Source organism: Acomys minous, assembly GCF_964271855.1.
Source record: "Acomys minous genome assembly, chromosome: 2".
In the NCBI taxonomy this organism is placed as follows: domain Eukaryota; kingdom Metazoa; phylum Chordata; class Mammalia; order Rodentia; family Muridae; genus Acomys; species Acomys minous.
Genome location: NC_140484.1, coordinates 19660058 through 19681585, shown reverse-complemented (window position 1 = coordinate 19681585; position 21528 = coordinate 19660058). Strand labels below are relative to the sequence as shown.

The 21528-nt window shown below is 39.2% G+C and overlaps 1 protein-coding gene across 1 annotated transcript in view; it reads right to left on the bottom strand.

Annotated features, from left to right (window-relative positions):
• TM9SF3 (transmembrane 9 superfamily member 3) overlaps nt 1-21528 on the bottom strand; it is a 49066-nt gene that overhangs the window by 11493 nt on the left and 16045 nt on the right. The window contains exons 3-9 of the mRNA XM_084771709.1: nt 20390-20512; nt 17869-18029; nt 16682-16759; nt 15518-15649; nt 13508-13674; nt 10668-10762; nt 7532-7662 (exon numbers count right to left, since the gene is read on the bottom strand). Of these exons, the coding sequence (XP_084627835.1) occupies nt 7532-7662; nt 10668-10762; nt 13508-13674; nt 15518-15649; nt 16682-16759; nt 17869-18029; nt 20390-20512 (887 nt within the window). The remainder of the gene's footprint in view (nt 1-7531; nt 7663-10667; nt 10763-13507; nt 13675-15517; nt 15650-16681; nt 16760-17868; nt 18030-20389; nt 20513-21528) is intronic.

Here is a 21528-nt window from a genome sequence, read left to right as displayed (position 1 = left end):
TCGTTAGGAAAGTGAAAATGAGCAGAAGAATGAAAGACTTACTTCCCACAGGAAGAGCTCCTGCATCCACATAAGAACAAGCTAAAAAGAAGTGCTGCCTCTCAGTATTTGATACACAAAGATCTACCAGCTGGTCAATTACAGCCAGAAACCAAGCATATGTAGGTACTAACCTATATTTTCTTAGAAACTGACGTTTGGAAAATCTGTGGTGTATACGGGTCACAAGGAGTAAAAGGAACCCAAGACAGACTATTTCAGGAATGTCAAAGGAGAAATTGTTAAAGGTAATACATAGTAAGTAGACTTTAATTACTTAGAGCTTTTTGGGGTGGGGGGTAGAGAGGCATTTCAAAACAGGGGGTCTCTATGTAGCCTTGGCTGTCCTGGACTCACTCTGTAGACCAGGCTGGCCTCAAACCAGGCAGATCTGCTTGCCTCTGCCTCCTTGAGTGATGGGCTTACAGTTAGCTTGACTCTGGAAATCTGGGTAAGTGTGTGTGTGTGTGTGTGTGTGTGTGTGTGTGTGTGTGTGTGTGTCTGTCTGTCTGTCTGTCTGTCTGTCTGTCTGTCTGTCTGTCTGCAAGAAGGGGCAGCAGGGAGATTCACAGCCCAGGCTGGACTTGACCTTCTATCTTCCTACCTCCATCTCTAGTTGCTAGGATTTCAGTGGTTACCATCTGAGAAATGTATCACCGCCAGCCATTATGTGCAAGTATTTCTTCAGCCCCTGCTTATAGCAGATGATTTCTATAACCACATTTCTAACTCAGTATTTTAGGACTTTGTATTAAAAATCAGAAGTCTCAAATCAAGCATTCCAATCAATGGATCCTATAATGGAAGTTTTGGTTTCTTTAAAAACTTGGTTATGGAAATATGTCTTTGTTTTAATCCCAAGGGTGGGATATGGGGCTGCTTTTAGTTTGTTCATAGCTGATAATTGCTTCATGGGGCCCAGAGACATGTGTGGTCTTTGCCAGTTGCAGATAATTTAATTTTGAGAACTCTGGAGGGTATAAATACCAGAGCCCAGAGAGAGATAGAGAAAGATGTTTCAAGAAGAAAAGGAGAAAAGAATGCTCTGAGAGGATGCTTTGAGGAGATGGTCGGAGGAAGAAGGATGCTGTTTGGCCCTGCTGCTGCGTTTGCTGTTTGCTGGTCTGCTGCACTGCTGAATATCCTGATGGCTGAGATTGGTATTGCCCCAAAGAACCTGATGACCCTACCCAGCTGGAGAAGAAGTCTATGCCCCGTCCCTCCGAACCTTCTTTCTCTCCTACCTAGTGTTAGAGGGTTGGTGGAAGAACGATAGGGGTGTAAGAAATCCGCAAGTTAAAACAGGTAGCAACAGGCACAGCTCCAGGACCCCAGAGCACTACCAACTCAAATAGCTGGGAAGCCTGTTTACCACGCAGAGTCTCAACTAGTTCATATCACTCTATCATTGAGCTGCTTCAATTCTATATAAAAAAGATAAACAGATTTGAAATGAAAATGTGCTACAGAAAGCTAACATTACTAGAAAAAGACATTATAATAAAATGATAGACCAGTATTTCTCATAAGTGTAGACACAAAACCAAATCTAGGAAAAAGAGCGTTATCTAAGAAATGGAAGACTAACTTAAGACTAGAGGACCAGCACTAGTTACCACCAACTCCAACAATGCAGGAAAAAGCTGCTGCAAAACTCCAACTCCAACAGAAATGCCTAACACCCCAGGAACAGCAGGGCTCTACCACCTGATGAAGCTAACATCTTCCTTAAAGGAACAAAGCTGGATGCCCTCCCAACCTGGCAACAGTCTGCACTTGCCAGGGCTACCCAACATTGTACCAGTATAATGAGAAAGTGACAGAGAGAAGAAAAGAAAGAGGGAGGGAGGGAGGGAGGGATGAAAAATAACTAAAATCTTTATAGGCAACATATATATATATGAAAAATACAAGAAAGCAACTAAGACTTAAAAGCTAATTTAGCCACATATGGTGGTAGACCTCTCTAATTCTAGCCTTGGGAGGTGGAGTTAAGAGACTGGGAGTTAAATGCCACAAGTAGTTACATATTAGAGAGCCTGTCTCTAAATAAACAGTTAATTTAATTTAATTTTTTTAAAGGTTCAGTAAGTAAAGATACCTGCCACCAAGAGGTCTACTCCCAGGAACCACAAGGCAGACGGCAAGAACCAATTCCTGAAAGTTGTGTTCTCTCTTGGTCTCTTGGTCTCTGTAACTTTTACCCATTTTCGAATGACTCTCTTTCCAAAGTTGCTCTGGCTTCTGGCATCTTAATAATCTCTGCATCTTACTGAGTTCTAAAAAGGTCTGCTGGGACTTTTTGACTAGGACTGCACTGAACCTATCTGTATCTTTACTTGGAGAAAACTTACATCTTAACAATATTAAGCCTATGGATTAAAAACGCAATGTATTAACTTATCCAGGTATAATTTTTCTCAGCACCATTTATAGATATCACTGTTCAGGTTCTGTACATCTTTGTTATCCCAAAGTATTTCAGAGATGAAACTACAGAACTTCAACATACAAGGAAAGCTTGTTACTGTTTAGTTTGGCAAAGGACACCCTAAATAGGACAGTTGTAAGGTCAAACTAGAAAAGGAAAAAACCATCTATTAATATACTGTTATTCAAAATTAGCAATTGTGCCCTTAAATAGAAACTCTTGAGAAAATTAAAAGATAAGCCCTCAAACTGGAGAAGATCACTGCAAACTACTTTTAAGACAAAGGATTGCTATCTCCACTGTGTACAACACACTTCTCGTCTAGTAAGGCACACCCTCTAAGATGATCAGGGCGAGTGGGTCACTGAGTGTAAGTCGCCTGCTAACAACCTAGTGACCTGTGCTTGACCTGAGGCCTACACGGTGAAGAAGAACAGAATTTTACCCACAAGTTGCCCTCTGAACGTCACCTGCACTTTGACATACGCATACTCCTGTTTCCACCATATTCATGTGTACACACACACACACATACACAAATATAAAAAATATAAAGTAAAGCTGAGTGTGGTGTTGTATAACTTTAATCTTAGCACCTGGGAAGCAGAGGTGGGTGGATTTCTGTGAGTTCAAGGCCAGCTTGGTCTACATTTTGAGTTTCAGGACAGCAATGGCTGTACACACAAACCTTGTCAGGAGGGAAAAAAAATACAACAAAACAAAACCAAAAAAAGCGGGTGGGGGGGCGGTTTACAATAAAACAGAGGCACAAAAGATTTTAACATTCATTAAAGAAAACACATATGCAAATAAGAAACCTTCCCCCCACAAAGCCTGCAATGTGACTGAAGTCAACTAGAGAAATAAAAAATAGGACTATTCTACCCTGCTTGGATGGGCTAAATTTAAGACAAATGACTGCTGCAAGTGCTGGAATTGATATAGAACTGGAATTCTTTTTAAAATTTTATGTCTAAGGGTGTTTTTCCTACATGAAAGTTTGTGTACCATAAACTTATTTTGAGAAACTCGTTTTGATACAAAAGGGGGGAAAATAACAAACAACAAACCCAATGAGCTAAGCCCCATCCTCACCTCTAATAGCAGGATTACTACATAAAAACCTTGGGAGCTCTAGTCCATCAACAGGTAATTATCCCCCCCTAAGTAGAAAGTATTTAGTTCCTTTGAACTGAATAGGATAATGGTTATGAAAACAATGTGAACTAAAAAATCTGCTGCCCCCATCAGAATGAATCTCCTCATAGATCTCCTTAGATGCTCCCGTCAGCACTGAGGGTCTGAGACTCTCTCACATTCTACTGAAGCGCAGCATGTGCTGCACTGTAGTGTCCAATGCTCTTCTCTGCAACTGCTCAGAGCTTTATTACTATGACTTCAGCCACATTTCTTTTCTTTTGTTTTAAAATTTAATTTTAAAAAATTTATTCACTTTACATCCTGATTGTAGGCCTCTCCCTTGTCTCCTCTGGGTCCCACTCTCCCTCCTTCCTCCTCCTCCCCTACCAACTGGCCCCAGCCTATCAAGCCTCATCCTCTTCCTCTGTGGCCTGGCAAGGTGCCTGCCAGGGGGAAGTGATTGAAGAGCAGGCAAGAGAGTCCGTGGCAGAGACAGCCCCTGCTCCCCGTACTAGGGTCCCACATGGAGACTGAGCTGCCTATTGGCTACATCTGAACAGAGGGCTTAGGTCCTCTCCATGCACGGTCCTTGTTTGGTGAACTAGGCGTATTTTTTAATCTTGTTCAAATAGGATGCCACTGCTCATTTTATGCTGTTGCGTTCTTCCAGTCTTCTAAAACCTACTCATACTGGGAAATGATGGTGTTCTGGCCAATTTTGCTTTTATGAATTCATACTTGTTCTTAATGATCATTACTTTCATCTTATAAAAAAATTAAAAGCAAATTCTAAAATATTTTACCTCATCAATATAAATCCACCTCATTCTGTAAAGAGGAACCTACTTTCTTTCTTTTCCCCTAGAAAAAGAGCTTTGGGTCCAGTGTCACAAACTTCTCTCCTGCCCATATGCTATACTCTGTAAGAACACATGCACACGAGCAAAGATACTTTGGATTGAAGGAGCTGGGCACTCCCACGTAATTACATGACCTGGCTTAACCTCCTTCTCATCAAAGAGTGCTCCCCTTCACTCTTCCTATGTGAAAGTTATTTGATGAAAAAGAAAAAGAGGAAGAAGGGACTACACTTGTCTGTTCCAATACTGATCCCATGTTCTGTGGTTTGCTTGTGCGAGTATCTTTTAAAACGCACTTGTTTACCCTGTCATCTACCAACAGTCAGCTCAGTAACAGAGATGTTTAGTAGCATTCTCGCAGCTCTTCATAATTGGGTACATATTATCACTTGGGCATTCTGTTCTATTCTGATGACTTCTGAGAAGCCGTTTTATAATCCTCATCATAAAGTGCCATTAACTTGGTCTCCATCTCTTCAATGTGGTAAGTTCTGATTATATATCATGAATTTCCCATTTTACAGTTTCAGTTCTCAAGTAATTTTTTTTTTTCAGTTATGGTTCAAGTAGTCATAGAAGGCTATATTCCTAAAGGTTTGTGAAATCTGATTTCTAAAGCTTATGAATATTTCTGACTATATTCAAGATGTCCCTCCTCAGCTAAAACAGGTCTCAAAATAACAAACCATCACAAAACACCCCTAACAAAATAACAAACCATCGCAAAACACCCCTAACAAAATAACAAACTATCGCAAAACACCCCTTACCCCTTACCAACTATTCTACTCCCTGAGAGAGAAAACCAGGAGAGCCAAGGCTTTATGGGTGCAGGCTGAAATGAGCACTGTTTAGAGTAGAAAACTGATTAGGTCCCAGATACTCTGCAATTTTTAAGCTAAGACAATAGTTCTTTGAAAGCCTCTACCACCTTAAATCTGAGACGTACAGCTCACACAAGATTTCCTATCTACAATCCCTTCTCTGGTAAACACACTGGTAAACCTGTCCCAACCCATTCTCAAGTGATATGGTGTAAATATGAAACAGCCCCCCAAAAAGGGCTCTTGGGGTTGAAGGTGCAGTTGGTCCTAGAAAGTAGAGCTAAATAATGGCGTACGATCTACTGGCCTTGATCACGAGGGCTCTGGTAATCAGCGCTTCAATCCTCTAATGGATTAATAACCTGCTAGCAATACTGGTAGCAAAGAATGCAGGTGAGTGGTAAGAGTACTTACCCAGCATTCACAAGGCCCTGGATTTGATCTCCACCAATGAAAACCCAACTAATCAAACAAACAAACCACGAAACACTGTGTGACGTAACCGAACAGAGGTCGGGCCCACTTGAAGAACCAGGTAACTGAGGCATGTCCTTTGGTGCTAGCTCCCTGGCTGCCATAAGCAAGCATCTCTGTTCTATTACATCCTTTCACCATGAAGCTCTACCTCACTACAGGTCTAGAAATAGTCAAACTAGCTGACCATGGAAGCCTCTGAAGTCACCACCCATAATAAAAACCCTTCCTCTCTTCAGCTGTTTTCTCAGAGATTGTGATTAACTGTGATGGTTACTTTCAATTATCTACTTGAGAGAGACAATCGATAATCACCTAAGAAGTGAGTCTCAATGAAGGACGATTAAGGTAAGAAGACCCACCCACTATGGGTGAACAATTCCTTAGGTAGGGAGTTTTAAACTGTACTAAAGTGGAGGAAAAGAGCTAGTACTGGCTTACATGAATTAATTAACTGTTCTCTGTTCTTGACCTTGCATATAACTGACTAGCTATTTTAAGTTTCCACTTCTTTAGCTTCTCCAACAATGGACTGTAACCTGGAATGTGAGCTAAATGAACATCTTCTCTCTTAGGCTGCTTTTGTCAAAATACTTTATCATAGCAATAGGAACAAAAGATACCAGTAGGCCGGGCAGTGGTGGTGCACGCCTGTAATCCCAGCACTCAGGAGGCAGAGGCAGGTGGATCTCTGAATTTGAGGCCTGCCTGGCCTACAAAGCAAATGCAGGACAGTCAAGGCTACACAGAGAAACCCTGTCTAGGAAAAAAAAAAAGAGACACCAGTAAACCAAGAAATTCATAGGGTCAAAATGCTCGTGTGTTACACTAACACATCACTGAACAAAAAAGATTCTACCAGAGTATGAGATGGCTCAGAGGTTAAGAGCACTGACTGTTCTTCTGGGGGCCTTGAGTTCAATTCCAAGTAGCCACATGACGGCTCACAACTATCTATAATGGGATTTGATGCCCTCTTCTGGCCTGCAGGTGTACATGCAGGCAGAATACTGTATATATAATATATAAATCTTGAATAAATAAATAAAAGATTTGCTCCCCCCCCAAAATCAATTTAATTTCAAGCATTCTCTCCCATTGTCTGTAGTATTACTGGTACAACACTCCAACTTTGGGAACAGTTATAATCTTGATGGTGTGACTCCAAATTTCTTTTAAATTGTCTCTTGCACCTTATAAAAATTCTCTTGACTCTAGCAACAGGCCTTGTACTCAGGACATTAGACGACAGTTTACAGTATTAACACAAACTTCTACTAATGTTTATGAAACTTCTATGGTTGCATATTGTTCAAGTTTAATCTGGTAGTAGATTTTGTGGCTCTTTGTAAAATTAGGTACATATGAACAGAAATAAAGAATCCAAAGACAAACTATCTGCTTTCAATCCCACCTCAAGCTAGTCTTGGTAACAGCCTGAGCTGAAATCCGGATCCTTGGTAAACAAAACCTGTTACTTCTAGAGGATAAGAAAGAAGCTTGAAGTCATTAAGATTAAGTTAAACTGTCAACTGTGGGAACTTGGGTAAGATGGTGAATTAGCACAGCGACACTCCAAAGGTTTCACATTCATGAACTGGCAGAAAGAGCTAAAAGCCTTGAGAAGAGCACACAGGAGGAACTGTAAACAGGGACTGGCTGAAACTTCAGAAGAGCCAATAGCAGGGGGCTCTGGAGAGGCAGCAGGCCTTGTATTATAATGGTTATAAGCATTGTTTCAAATTAAAATTCAAGTAACTCACCATTGTTCCAAAAGGAATGGCTCTAGAGGCATGATAATAAATGGCTATAAAGTTGATGAAGAAAGCAGTGCCACACACCATAGCTGGGATAAGGAAAGCCCCAATAAACATTTGCTTTATCCATCTCCTTCCTAAAAGAAAAGGGAAGCTATAAAAAATTCAAGCTACTCAGACAAATGCACATTATTGTTTAAAATATACTATGTGCTTGCAAATTATTTAATTAAAAATTCAATACAAAGGTTATTAAAACTGATACACAAATAACTGTTTCAAGTCTATGTAGTAGAAACTATTTATAAAGTAGCTGAAATGTGAACTAAATAAGCATCTTCTCTCTTAGGCTGCTTTTGTCAAGATACTTTATTATCTTCACTGTTGGAAAAAAACAATGACCTGTCCTATAATGCTCTGGTGTCTGTTTTGACTGCCACTGCGTTGTCCTAAGCTTTGGTATTCATTTGTTATGGTTTATATATAAAGCTAATTATTTTTCTAGTTCAAACTCTGTCACAGATTTTCATTTTTGATGGTGAAATTACCACCCCAAATCTTAACATTCCTTAAAAAACAAAAACAAAACCTCAATTCTGAACTTTCTCTTCAAGTTCATTTCTTCTGAACAGAAGTCACAAGAATTCCTTTCTTTCCAATGGCCAGCATTGGAAATAACTAATTATAGAAGGAGTGACAACTAAGTAAAGCATTTGTTCTATTTTTAAAATTCCAACTTCATGCTAACACTGTCCTTTCCTGTATGTTGCACTTATTCTCTCCGCTGCAGACAGATACAAATGAAATTCCCTACCTACGTCTAGTTCCCTCCTTCCCACATAGATTTCACTGGAGACACACCTGTGCTATGTTGCCTACTGCTCCTCACGCCTGTGGAGGCTCTGGCCAAAGACCAGGCTATCTCCAGGTTCAGACTAGATCTAGAACACTATTCTATAGGGTGGGGACAGTGATAAGATCCGCAGGCCCACTACAATGCAAACCTAAGATAAGTGAAATATTTCTACCCTCGATTTTTAGGGATAATACAGACAAAACTATCAGCACACAGTCTCAATCAGAATATGATCTTTACACTTTGTAAAATCTGACATTTCTTGACGTGAGCTTGTCAACATTTAAGAACAAGTACAAAACCGGGCTGCGGTGGTGCACGCCTTTAATCCCAGCACTTGGGAGGCAGAGGCAGGCGGATCTCTGTGAGTTTGAGGCCAGCCTGGTCTACAAAGTGAGTCCAGGACAGCCAAGGCTACACAGAGAAACCCTGTCTCAAAAAACCAAAATAAAACAAACAAGCAAACAAAACAAAACAAAAAACAAGCCCCCCCCCCAAAAAAAACCAAAAAAACAGTATAGCAAAGTTTTAGACAAACTTGTTTCTGCTGTGGAGACTTGAGAATCATAAACAAAAATGTTTAGCCTAACTAGTGTCACGTGGAAGTTACATTAGCACTCTTGCTTCCTTAGGATGTCATCCTATATGGCAGGACTTATTTCCCACAGCTGGTAGAGTCTGAACTTCTAAATGAAACAGTCAGGAACAGCTCATGATGTGTCTGCAGGCCATCCAAAGAACTGCTTCAATCAAAAGCACTTGATGATATTCTATCTGGTAAAATCTACAAAATAAGCAATGGTAAACATGGCCATCCAGGAGAATTTTAAATGATCCTATGCTCTCATTTTCTACCTCCTATAAAAATGTCCAGGTTTCTATAGACTAGGCTAGTCTTGAATCTATGGCAATCCTGCTGACTCAGCCTCCAAAGTACTGGGCTTACAGGTATGTGCACTGTGCCCAGATCTATCCTGCATTAGTAGACTGCTAAATGTACACAAACATATATACACGCAAACACACACACAATATAATAAAGGCAGGATCTCCTCATGCTGACCATGCTTAGATAGGCTGTGAAAAATCGCAGTAGACAAAAGTTGTTGAAAAGTCTTTTATTCAGAAGTGGAAATATGCACATTTACCAATGCAAGTACCTCTTTGACCTTAGACTATGACAAGCAGAGTGAAGAAACGTTAAGCTTCAGACCCTCACCACACAAAGAAGCACAAGGTGCAGAACGCGGTTACCACCCACGCGTCACCCTCATCATTTTGGGGTAAGTAATAGTAGAGGAGCAAAGAGGGTATTTAAGATGAAATCCTTTCACCTGAGAGATTGTGACATAAAATAACAGAAATATTCCTGAGTCCTGTTGTTCTGCTGTATTTTAATGCTAATTAATAAAAGGCCAACATAGCTGGGCAGGGCAAATGGGATAGGCATGGCTAAGGTTCCCAGGCTAAAGGAGAAGAGAGAATCTTGGGAAGGAGAGCGACTGGAGGAGAGGAGAGGAGAAGGTTGCGCCATCATGGGTTAGGTGGAGGAGAAGCACATTTGGTGTGGATGGAGACTTGGCCCAGATGAGGAACATTAGCAAGTATGGGATTATGGATGGGAGGTAGCTTGATGGAGATTATTAGAAGCAGATGACATGGGATTGGCTCAGGGATTCCGGATCTGCCCCACTATGGGGATTAATATCTGCCTTGCCCCAAGTTAACTAAGGCTATTTTACAATATAACAGGTGCCTGTGTCTTGATTGATTGCTAGCAGGTTATACTGCCATAATAATAATTATAGGCCTGATAATAACCATTATTAGGCCATACTGGTAATTTAACAAGTCCTTTGATTAAATACTATAAGAGACACCAGACTGTTTTCTGATCTCCTTACCATTGTCTACAAGCTTTATCCGCAAGCCATTAAACATACTTTTAAAAAGTAACTTTATGAATGAATATAAAGGCAGTCTTACCTGGAGCACATCTAGGGACTAAGTACCTCAAAGAAACATAACATCAATTATTTAGATGTGCTCTTGTACATGTTCCTTGGTGCTAACTTCACTATTAATTATTCATAATTTCAGGAACTAACACACAAAGGTAACATGAAAACAATATAGAAAACTAATAGATTTGAGAGGTTATATGCATGGTATAACAAAGCCCTTTACTATCTGTACAACCTATACTGCCCATTTAAAATTTCAAATTCTTCACAGTAGAAGAATATTGTCAATGATTAAAGATTCAAGAGTGCTAACTCCTGTTACCTCCTTGTCTAGCATACAGACTTCCTCCAAAATACCCGTTCACTGGAGATGTAGCAGCATAGACAAATATGGCTGTACTGAGCATTGATCCCCTCCTGTAAAGGCATAAAAATATGTATTATAAATTAAAATCAACAACAACAACAACAAAAATGGAGTCTGTCCCCTTAGCATTACCTTAATATCAAAGATCTACTTAACAAAAAGAGAAGAAGATTCCACCCTGGAAGAACTCCCCCCAATCAAAGCTGAACCTAAACGATGCCGGGCTAGGTCTACTTCTGTCTAGTCTACAGCTGAATTTGTAATAAGGTCTAAACAAACACTTCTTACTCTGGGGGCACCAGTGGCAAGCTGGCACTAAAGTTCTATTTGTAACCCTGTAAGGCACTTCCATTATATAGTACAGGATATTGTCATTAAAACAAAACAAAACAACCAGAATATTTCTTTTTTTATAACTGATTACCAGAAATAAAATCCAAGTAGGATAATTTATATTAAATGCTACTATTTTAAGTGACACAACATGTCAACCCTTACTCTATTTACCTAGTTGGGGTTTTTGCTTTTCTATTAAAAAATTATTTTTAGGGGGCTAGAGAGATGGCTCAGTGCTTGAGCATTGGCTTTTCTTTCAGAGGTCCTGAGCTCAATTCCCAGCAACCACATGGTGGATCACAGCCATCTATAATGAGATCTGGTGCCCTCTTCTGGTGTGCATGAAGAGAGTGTACTCATATACATAAAATAAATAAATAAATTTTTAAAAATTATTTTTAAAAGTATGGTCCACAAGGCAACTTTACATCGGACTAACAATTTCTAGACTATTCTTAATAATGATTATCTAAGAGAATTTAACCAACCTTCATGCTGAGTAAAAGTACACATATATAAACTATTTTAAAATGACCAGTTGAAAAGAGGAAATTAGAATAAATGACAGTATAATTTGCTATAAGATAGAAATATTTACTGTTTACCAATGCCCTACTATTTATTTATGCCTTCAGCCTGCTAGTTTTGCAATACGTAGCATCTGTTCAAACACCTGTGCTCATTTTCTTAAAGTGGCTACAAAATTAAAGATAATGAATAACTGTAAAGTGCATCCCCACAGTGAAAATACTGTAGTGTTTAGTTTCTACTTATGTTCAAGGCTTGGCTTTCTCAAAAAGATCAAATATCAAAATTAATCCGTTTTTTAAAAAATCAAATGATTTTTCCAAAAACTCAAACATTGTTACGTGCTAATTTATTTCTTCCAAACAAAGATTAACACATACGATCCATTCGCTTTATAAAGATGTTTGTTAAAGGCAGAGAAAATAGAAAAGGCTGGTTTTAGTTTAAGATGAGCCAACTACCACAAGTTCTTACTATCAACAGAGTGCTCAAAAACGTTGGCCAGGAGTCAAAAATGGCTTCCGGGTTAAGTTTGCTATCTCTACACAGAACGATTTTAACATTCAGATCTATCTTTTGTGCCTTTGTTCAAAAATACTATATAAGCATTTATCCTCACTCTCCAAATAAGCCATTTTCATTTACACGGAAAAGTCCACTGTGGCAGCCATTCTCACAGCTAAAGAGCTGCCTTGCCATCCCCGCTGGGAGCATGGGTGGTGGGATTAGCAGGCTCTCTCAAGAGCTAGCACCACATATTAACTGGTACCACAGGGACACTGTTCTCCCACCTACACCTTCCAAATGGTTTTCCTTGGATAGTCACAGTGATCACAGAGGCAAAGTAATTTTCACCTATTAACACTAGCTGCTCTTTAACCTTAAGAATCCCTAGCCCCTGGAGTGACATGCAAACGTCCTACTTCACCATTTCACACTGCTACATCACTACTTTATTTTCATTTCCTTAACACTGCAAATTAAAAACTCTGAAATACACTCACCTACATTCTGAACCAGTTTATCATCCTTTAGTGGCAGCATGTAATTTAGTTAAACTACTTCAGCTCTCCGAGCTTTACCTTTCCTGTCTATAGGATGGAAATATAACAGACCTCACTTAGGACTCAGGTGCTCGAAGTGAAAACATGGGACCCTGATGTCAGTCACTTCTCCATCGTAACAATGCTGACAGCTTTACCACTTTTAAGTACTGCACATACATCCCATAAACACAGCACCTATTATCTCTCAAAACACCACATCACCACTTGCTGCCAAGCCTGACAATCTCAATCCAATGCTGGGGACATAAGGAAGCAATGAAACAACTTCTGAAAGGCGCCCTCCGACTTCCCTCCCTGCTGTGGTATGCACATGCCCGTAACTTACACATCTGAGCACACTAAAACACACACACACACACACACACACACACACACACGTAAATAAATTATGTTATTTAAGAAACTTTGGCAAATGGTTTGATTGCTAATCAAAAGATAGATACTGACCTAGAACTCTAGAAAATAAAACAACACTGTAAAGTGCTTTGTTTTACTCCTATAGAGGTCTCACTCTAAGTGTGAAGTATTAATTTGGTAACTGAAATTATAAAAATCTAGCTGAATCTTTTAAAAGGCCTATTTCCTTTTTCAAAGAGTGTTAGATGGAAAGCAGCCTCTGCCTCCCTAGATGACGTAAGCACTGTAACTGGAATGTTCGGCAAAGCTGGCAAGCTTGAGCATGTATAGGAAGCACAATTCAAAAAATTAAGAGTTAGAAGCTAAATCTATCTGCAACAATGGCTCAGACAGTATTTATATTCTAAATTAATGAAAGAAGCAAATATTATAATGACTGACTTAATAGATTACAATGACTGAAAAAACTACTTACAACAACAAAAAATAGTAAAGAACACCACTTACTCTGTATATAAATCCTCTATCATGGCAACAATAATAACAATGAGAGACACAGCAAATATCTGACATCCAGAGCCAATGAGAGAAGAAAATATCAGAGGGTGACTTGATGGTCTGAACACATCTCCATGCACCTGCTTCCATCCATACTCATCTCCTAGGTCTCTGTCCTGTATATAAGACATACATAATTATGTAGAGAGAAAATTAGCCCATTCAGAATCAAACTGAAATACAGTATTTAGGTAAGAAATTGCAGTTGCAAGCTCCCTCCTTCAACACTATTTTTTCCTCCTTTTTTGGTTTTTCAAGACAGGGTTTCTCTGTGTAGCCTTGGCTGCTCTAGACTCACTCTGGCCTTGAACTCAAGAGAGATCCACCTGCCTCTGCCTCCTTGAGTACTGGGATTACAAGCATGCGCTACCACACCTGGCTTTCCTTCCACACTTTTTTAGAGTTCAAAATAGTGAGGACAGACATTTCAAAGTTAAAGTAACTCCTGTCCTAGTAACTCAGAATGTTACGTGTTCTGTGTTGAGATTCATGAAAGTAAAAGAGGGGGCTGGGGGGAGAAAAGGCTGGGGAGCAAGAGAAACACCTCGGAAGAGCGCCGGTCTCTCCGAACACTGCTTCGTTCTCAGCCCCGCACTGGCACTTCACCTGGTGCCTGAGCCTCACCACCACCAATGGCCAAGTAGTCAAGAAAAGGGAAATATAGTTATATCAGCTCTTACCCTAAAAACACAGAAATGCCCTTTACAGCCCAAGGTAAGTATTGGATATGGATATTTGGTCATCTACATTTTTTTTTAAATCCATATTTAAGTTCACCCTGAATAGCCCAGTGGTCCTTAATTTCTAAGCAACATTTCTTAAAGAACATATTTAAGAAGAAAACATTTTTTAACCATCATCAAAATATGCTTGGCATGTTAAAATTTGACATTTTAAAATGCTTCTCAAGCTTACTTAATGATAAAATAGATCTAGGTATTAGTATTCAATGGGATGCTTTTATTCTGTAATTTAGTAAAAAATTAAAGATAAATATCTTTTGAATCATTAAACTAAATGTGAATTAGCTCAACACCAACCATTTATATATACACTAGCCTATAGCTCCCTAAAAGTAATTCTGAAATCATAAGCTCTGCAAACTAAAGTTTGTTTCCAAAGTATGATGTGTCTTTATTTGGTGACAAAATTTGGCTGGAGGTCACAAGTTTCTTTATATTGCTTAGGGGAACATTTAGGTTCTATTAGAAAGAATGTACTTAAATAGAGCATGATCTTAGACTCCACAGGTAATTATTTTTAAACTTTCCAGTGCTGGGGATTAAACCCAACACTAGGCAAGCACTTTCCCACTGAGCCACAGCTCCAGAAAAGTGAAGCTCATCTCAAACTCCTGGGCCCAAACAATCCTCCTGCCTCAGTTTCCTGAATATCTAGAACTACAGGTATTTGCTTTAAACCTAAGAATTCAGAATGCTGAAAACTCCTCTGCCCTTACTAACTTTAGATTAGAAACTGTAATCTAATATATGCCAACACTGAAATACAACACGTAGCTGGAGAGACGGCTCAGCAGGCTTTAAGTCTGGCCACCTGAGCTCAATCCCTAGAACCCATGTGAAGATGGAATGAGAGCACTAACTCCACCAAGCTCTTCTCTGACTTTAATATATATGCTCTAGTATGCATGCACGCACACACACACACACACACACACACACACACACACACACACACACCATACAGACAATAATGTTTAATCTTTAAAAAATAAAGACAGGTTTGGAGAAATGACTCAGTGGTTAAAAGTACACACTGATCTTCAAGAGGGACCCAGGTTCAAGTCCCAGCGCCTATCAGGTGGCTTGCAACCACCTGGAACTCCACGTCTAGCCTCCCCAGGCACCTGCACATGCATGCACACACACAATTAAAGTAACAAGTTAAATATATAAATGATAAATAGTTTTTATTAACTATAAAACAGTGTTTGCTCACCATGTCATCCATTTCTTCTTCTTTACTGTATCGTGCATAATCTTTTCTTAAAGTTCTCATTAAAATCATTGACACTAAACCCACTAAGAAGATCACCATCATGAAAGAATTGAAAATCGAAAACCAGTGAATCTAAAATAACAGAAAATTAAGAGTTACCAGTGTAAAATATCAGTTATGAAATATCTGATGGGGTTCTCTGCTATTTTCTAATCTAAGAAATATACAATATAAAGTATAAACATTAAACCAATACCTATATTAATGCATTGTCAATAACCTGAAACCTCTAACAGTCCTTTGGCATTACCCTAAAAACTATGTTATGTTGTATATCTTTAAATTTTTTATACCAGGATAATAGTTATTAAAAATAATAAAGCATCACTGCCTAGTTTTTTGGTGAAGATTAAGTATAAAAATAATAAAGGAAATAGGTAGCAAAGATTACTGAACCTATCAACTGCTGCACTCCAGCGCCCCCTAGTGCTGCTAATCCTAAGTGTCACCCTCTGTTTATTGTGAATTTCTAACACTGGAACACGGACCATGACTAAGAGTGCTGCCTTGACCTGAGTTCCATCCAAACCCCAGCCCAGGCACTTCACTCAACCTACATGTGTTGGTGAAGAATGGGACTACGGGGATCATTAATTCTCTTTCTTCATGTTCCACGTGCAAAACCTCTACTGTTCTCTCATCTGCTCCTCTCCAAGAGATGCATCCTTTCTGCTGCTGTTTCTCCACATTGTAAGTTTAACAAGACAGGTGCCCATTTAGGAAAGCCTGCCAACAGTTCATCATCGCTGGTACAGTCTGTCTAAGTTCCAAGTTTCAGTATCAAGAGGCCCATCTGACCATAAATATGAACCATATTCTCTAATATTACCATCACTTGCAATTAAAATGCTATTTTTGGCTTCCACATATTGTGCTTTTCCTTGTATACTCTTAACTGGCTTAGACCACACTATTAAGCAAGCTAGTTTTGCTATTCCTCTAAAATTTCCTATCATTTTTATGACTTCAAGTTTAACCTGAAATAACCATTAGCTCTATCTTGAAATCCATAGTCCTTAGCACCATGGCCCATATAGGCAGAGAGAGGCTCAATGTGAAACTGATTTGCACACATATGTAGTATCTTAAAATACAAACACTTACCCTATGTTGAAAAAAGGATGGATCAAGATACTTATCGAATCGATCTTCGAATTTTACATCTGATTTTTTCCATTTTACCTGAAAAAAAAAATCTCTCTTGAAAATTAAGGCCAATAAATAATTAATAATCTGACAGCAAAACTCATAAAATTTAGAAATACTGACATACTTAAAATTTAAATTAAATGGTAAGAAGATTCTGACAGTACCAGAGGTTTAATTTTCAATGTTATCATTTTATGTGTGGGTATGTGTCTGTGCATCACACATTTGCATTGCTAGCTGAGGCCTGAAGAGTGTACTGAATCCTCTGGAATTAGAGATAAGCTATTGTGAGCTACTACGCAGATGCTGGAAATTAAACTGGGGCCCTATGCAAGAGCAGCCAAAGCTCCTAACCACTGAGCCATCTCTCCAGCCCCAGTATAAGAAGTTTAAACAGCTTTCTTGGAGGATCATTTCAGCTTTCAAGGACTAATCACTACTGTTGACTAGCATACTGACTTGATTTGTGTGTTAGGATTAACATCAACTCATCAAGTACTTAAACCAATTAAAGCAAGAATACATACAATTTTGTCTTTAAATTGTGGTTTTACCACAACTAATAAATTTCTTTGCACAGTTATGTAATACTTATTTATACTGGGTACATATGGACAAAACAAGTTTTCAAGATTGGCTGTAAGCAAGGGGTTCTTCTCTATGATCAGGAAAATAACTGGCAAAGAAAAAATCTTCCTATATTGGACTTCCCCTCTCCCACCATTTTTAAGCTAACACAGTAGAGTTAACCTCATGGCTGAGAAAGGACTCTGACAAGCTCTTACTGTGCTTCCCATCAAATAAGCACATCTTAGCAATCTACACCCACCCAGCGGCTTCCATAGCATGTCTGTTTGCCACAGCAAATGAAAAGAGAACTAACATGAACCTCTGCAACCTAAAAGCGTCATGAAGACATGACTGAGCTGTCTCCTACCAGATGCCAACGGTAACTGTGTTGGAACAATGGTCATCAGGCCCACATAGGGCATCCAATCCCATAGATCTGAGGCACATCCTCTTCCTTTAGGAGACTTAATGTAATACATCTAGGAATTTTGTTGCATCTAATTTTAAGCTTTATTTTCTAAAGCTTACAAACACAACCATTTCTTTCTATACAAATTTATTTTAAAACTTACTGAATATGACATCTGTATTTTAGTATTTGGAACCAGTTTGACTTTTCCTTCACTAGTTAGATTAACATCAACAATTCGATTTCCATTAAAGCCTATTTCAAGTTTTTTGTAGGTCCAAAGATAGTAATCTTCCCCATTTTCATCTGCTTCACCAACAATACCTGCCAAAGAAAAAACACTTTATACCAGGTAATACCACTTAATATTCAAAATACCCATAAGCCAAAAGTTCATTACATTTCTTTTACATAAAGAGGCAATTCTGTCATTATCCTCATGGTTAGCACAACGCCAAAGTGTAGGCCAGACTTCTTAGCAAACTGTACCATGGTCACACTAATACAAAATTTAGCATTAACGGTCACAAAGTGATGCTCAGGACTCACTCTGTGTCACAATAGCACCTCTGCTGCTGCAATTATCATTTCACCTGTGCACACTACCTAGTATCTCAGGTTTCCAGAAATGTGCTATCTCTTATACACACACGGGGGGGGGGGGGGGGGGTGGTATAGAGGGGGAACACAGTAGGAGAGGGAGGGGGGAATTCATTTACCTATCTATTCTAAAAACTAGACTTGGGGTAAAGACATAATTTCTCTAAAAGGCACGTCAAAGACTGAAACTCTTTTTTCAAGAAATGTAATATTGGAACTTTTTTTCTTGACAAAGAAGGAAGAGGAAAGCCCAGGTTCAGATCCTACAGATTATGCAAAAATATGTGAATGTGGCAAACCCTGAAATTTTAATTAAAAATAAAAAAGATTTTTAAAGAGCTAGAGAAATTGCTCAGTTGGTAAAGTCCTTGCTACACAAGCATAAGGGCCTGAGTTTTATCTCCATATAGAAAGCTGGGGATAGTGGTAGGTGTTTATAATCCCAGGGCTGCAGAAGTGAAGGTAGGAAGATTCTTAGGGCTCAGTGGCTGGTTAGCTCTGCCTAATCAGAGAGTACCAGGTTAACTGAGAGGCTCTGATTAAAAAAAAAAAAAAAAAAAAAAAAGGCAGTGCCTGAGGTACAACATACAAAGATGACCTCTGACCTCTGTAAGCCCACAGTGGACACGGACGCACACACATAGATTAAAGTCAGGATACAATGAGCTAGAGAGATGGCTCAGCAGGGAAAGGTACCAGCCATGACGTCTGATAACCTGAGTTCAGTCCCAGGATCCACGTGACTGAAGAAGAGAACAGACTCCACAGTGCTCTGACCTTCACACCCATGCTGTGGCACCTGTGCACATTCCATCCCCAACACTAAGAAAATGAGTATGGTTTTGGGTTTTGTTTGTTTGTTTGTTTTTTGTTTTTTTAATACAAGGTCTTTCTATGTTGTCAGGCTGTCCTGGAACTCATTATGTAGACCAGGCTAGACGTAAACACAGAGATCTATCTGCTGCCTTTGCCTCCCAAATGTGGGAATTAAAGGTATGAGCCACACTACCCAGCATATGTGATCTTTAGAAGTCCATAACAATAGAAAAACTATGTTAGGAAGCTATTCTCACTGCAAATGAAGAAACATCTTTTTAATGGGTTCTCCTGAACTACAGGCTTAGACAAGTGTTTAGCCTACCTTCCACCACCTCAGAGCTCATCACAGAAGTGCCTGCTTCCTAGAGCCATTCATGCAAAGAGCTCACCTTATATACCTAATTAGCACATACAGAGTAAGACCAACGCACACAAGTATCCCCTCTTTTTTTTTTCTAAAGACAGGGTCTCACTATGTAGTCCTTACTGGCCTGGGGCTTGCTATGTAGACTAGGATGGTCTTGAACTCACAGAAATCCTCCTGCCCCTTCCTCCCAACAGATTAACCTTCCTGTAAGTTTCATTAGCATACTACACTCTGATCTAGTGTGCTCAGTCAGTTTTGCTGCAGATGAACAGAATGATCGGCTAACAAGTCTAAGATTAAAAGATAATTACTTATGCAGAGAGCGTATGTCCAGAGACATGCTGCCTGTGGTAACTGTCTACTCCTTGCATTTAAAATGATTTAATTATTAATGTCTGGACTATGCCTAAGTTTGTATTAATCACAATGTGTCTCCTCCCCAACAGCATAAACAAGCAAGAGCTAAACCAGAATATTTCCTCAGCGCTGAATGTTTTGTAAAATGACAAAGGGACTGTTGAGTGAAATTATCATTCCCCTAAGGACACACCACTACAGCATCACATTAAGAGGTAAATTCCAAAAATCCTATTTTGTCCCTCTAACACTACTTAACAGAAAATAAGCTCTGAAGAAACTGGAGAGGAAGGAAATTTCAGACTGTTCCAAGTACCTTTGAATTCCCTGAGTGTGAAAAGTTAGTGTATAAACATTTCCTTTTGAGAGAGTTTCTTATATGGTCTGGAAGTATCAAAGATGCCTCCAGTAGAAGGAAGCCGTAAAATCACCATTAAAGACTATTCTGGGGCCAACAGTGGGAGCACATTTCCATGAGGATCTAACAGTCACCCTAACACACTGGTTACATGAACTCTATCAACGATAAGAGGATACTTACCCCATATTGGTAAGTCATCTATGTACATCTGATACCAATAGTGATTCTTGATAGCATATACAAATGCATCTCTCTTCTCTTTATCTAAATCAATTTCACAATAAGTACCTGGCATCACATCATCTGCAAAGTAAAAATTACAAATTAAACTCACTGGCTTGCAAAATAATTACAGGAAATACAGCCCAAGAAGAAAGGTCAGCCCTTGCTCAAGTTCATGTCTATTCCAAACAGTTCAATCTGGTGATACAGACATGGGAGCTCAGTATGCTATCCTTCCCAGTTTTGTATATCTTCCATTACCTTATTTTTTTTAATAATTTATTTTTATTTTATGTGTGTTGTTGTTTTGCCTACATGGATGTCTGTGTGAGAGTGTCAGATTTGGAGTTACAGACAGTTGTGAGCTGCCATGTGGGTGCAGGGAATTGAACCCAGGTCCTTTGGAAGAGCAGTCAGTGCTCTTAACCGCTGAGCCATCTCTCCAGTCCCCTCCCCCCCCATTACCTTATAATAAAAGATTTTGATCATCTTTATTTTCTAAGATTACCTTTCAAGAGGAAACCGCTCATAAAAAAAAAAAAAACAACAAGAATAGCAAATAGCAAATTTAAAATAAATAAATTGATATAAAAACAAACAACAGAGAAGCATAAGGCACCTAAGAAAATGTTTATTTACTGTGTGGGAAAGCTTGAAGGTATGAGCCTAAGACAACAGTGTAGCTTCACGTCACGAGGACACACATTTATTCCTACAGCACAGAAACCCCAAGTCATCAGTGGCCACAGAGTCTTTAGAATCATGAATATCACAAGGCCATCTTCTATCTAGTTCAAGACCGTCCTAGTCTACACAGCTACATAGCCAGGAAGGACTACATAGTGAGACCCTGTGTTTAAAAAAAAAAGATACTTGTGTGCGTTGGTCTTACTCTGCTTATAAGTCATTCAAAATTCCCCTAAAGATGAGTCATTTCCATTCTTGATTGCTTGCAAATACAGTATTCTCAAAATTGTATTCAGCTAATCCTTAATTTCGGCTGACCATGGTGGCACACACCTGTAATCCCAGCACTTGGGAGGCAGAGGCAGGAGGATCACTGTGAGTTCAAGGCCGGCCTGGCTTATAAAGTGAGT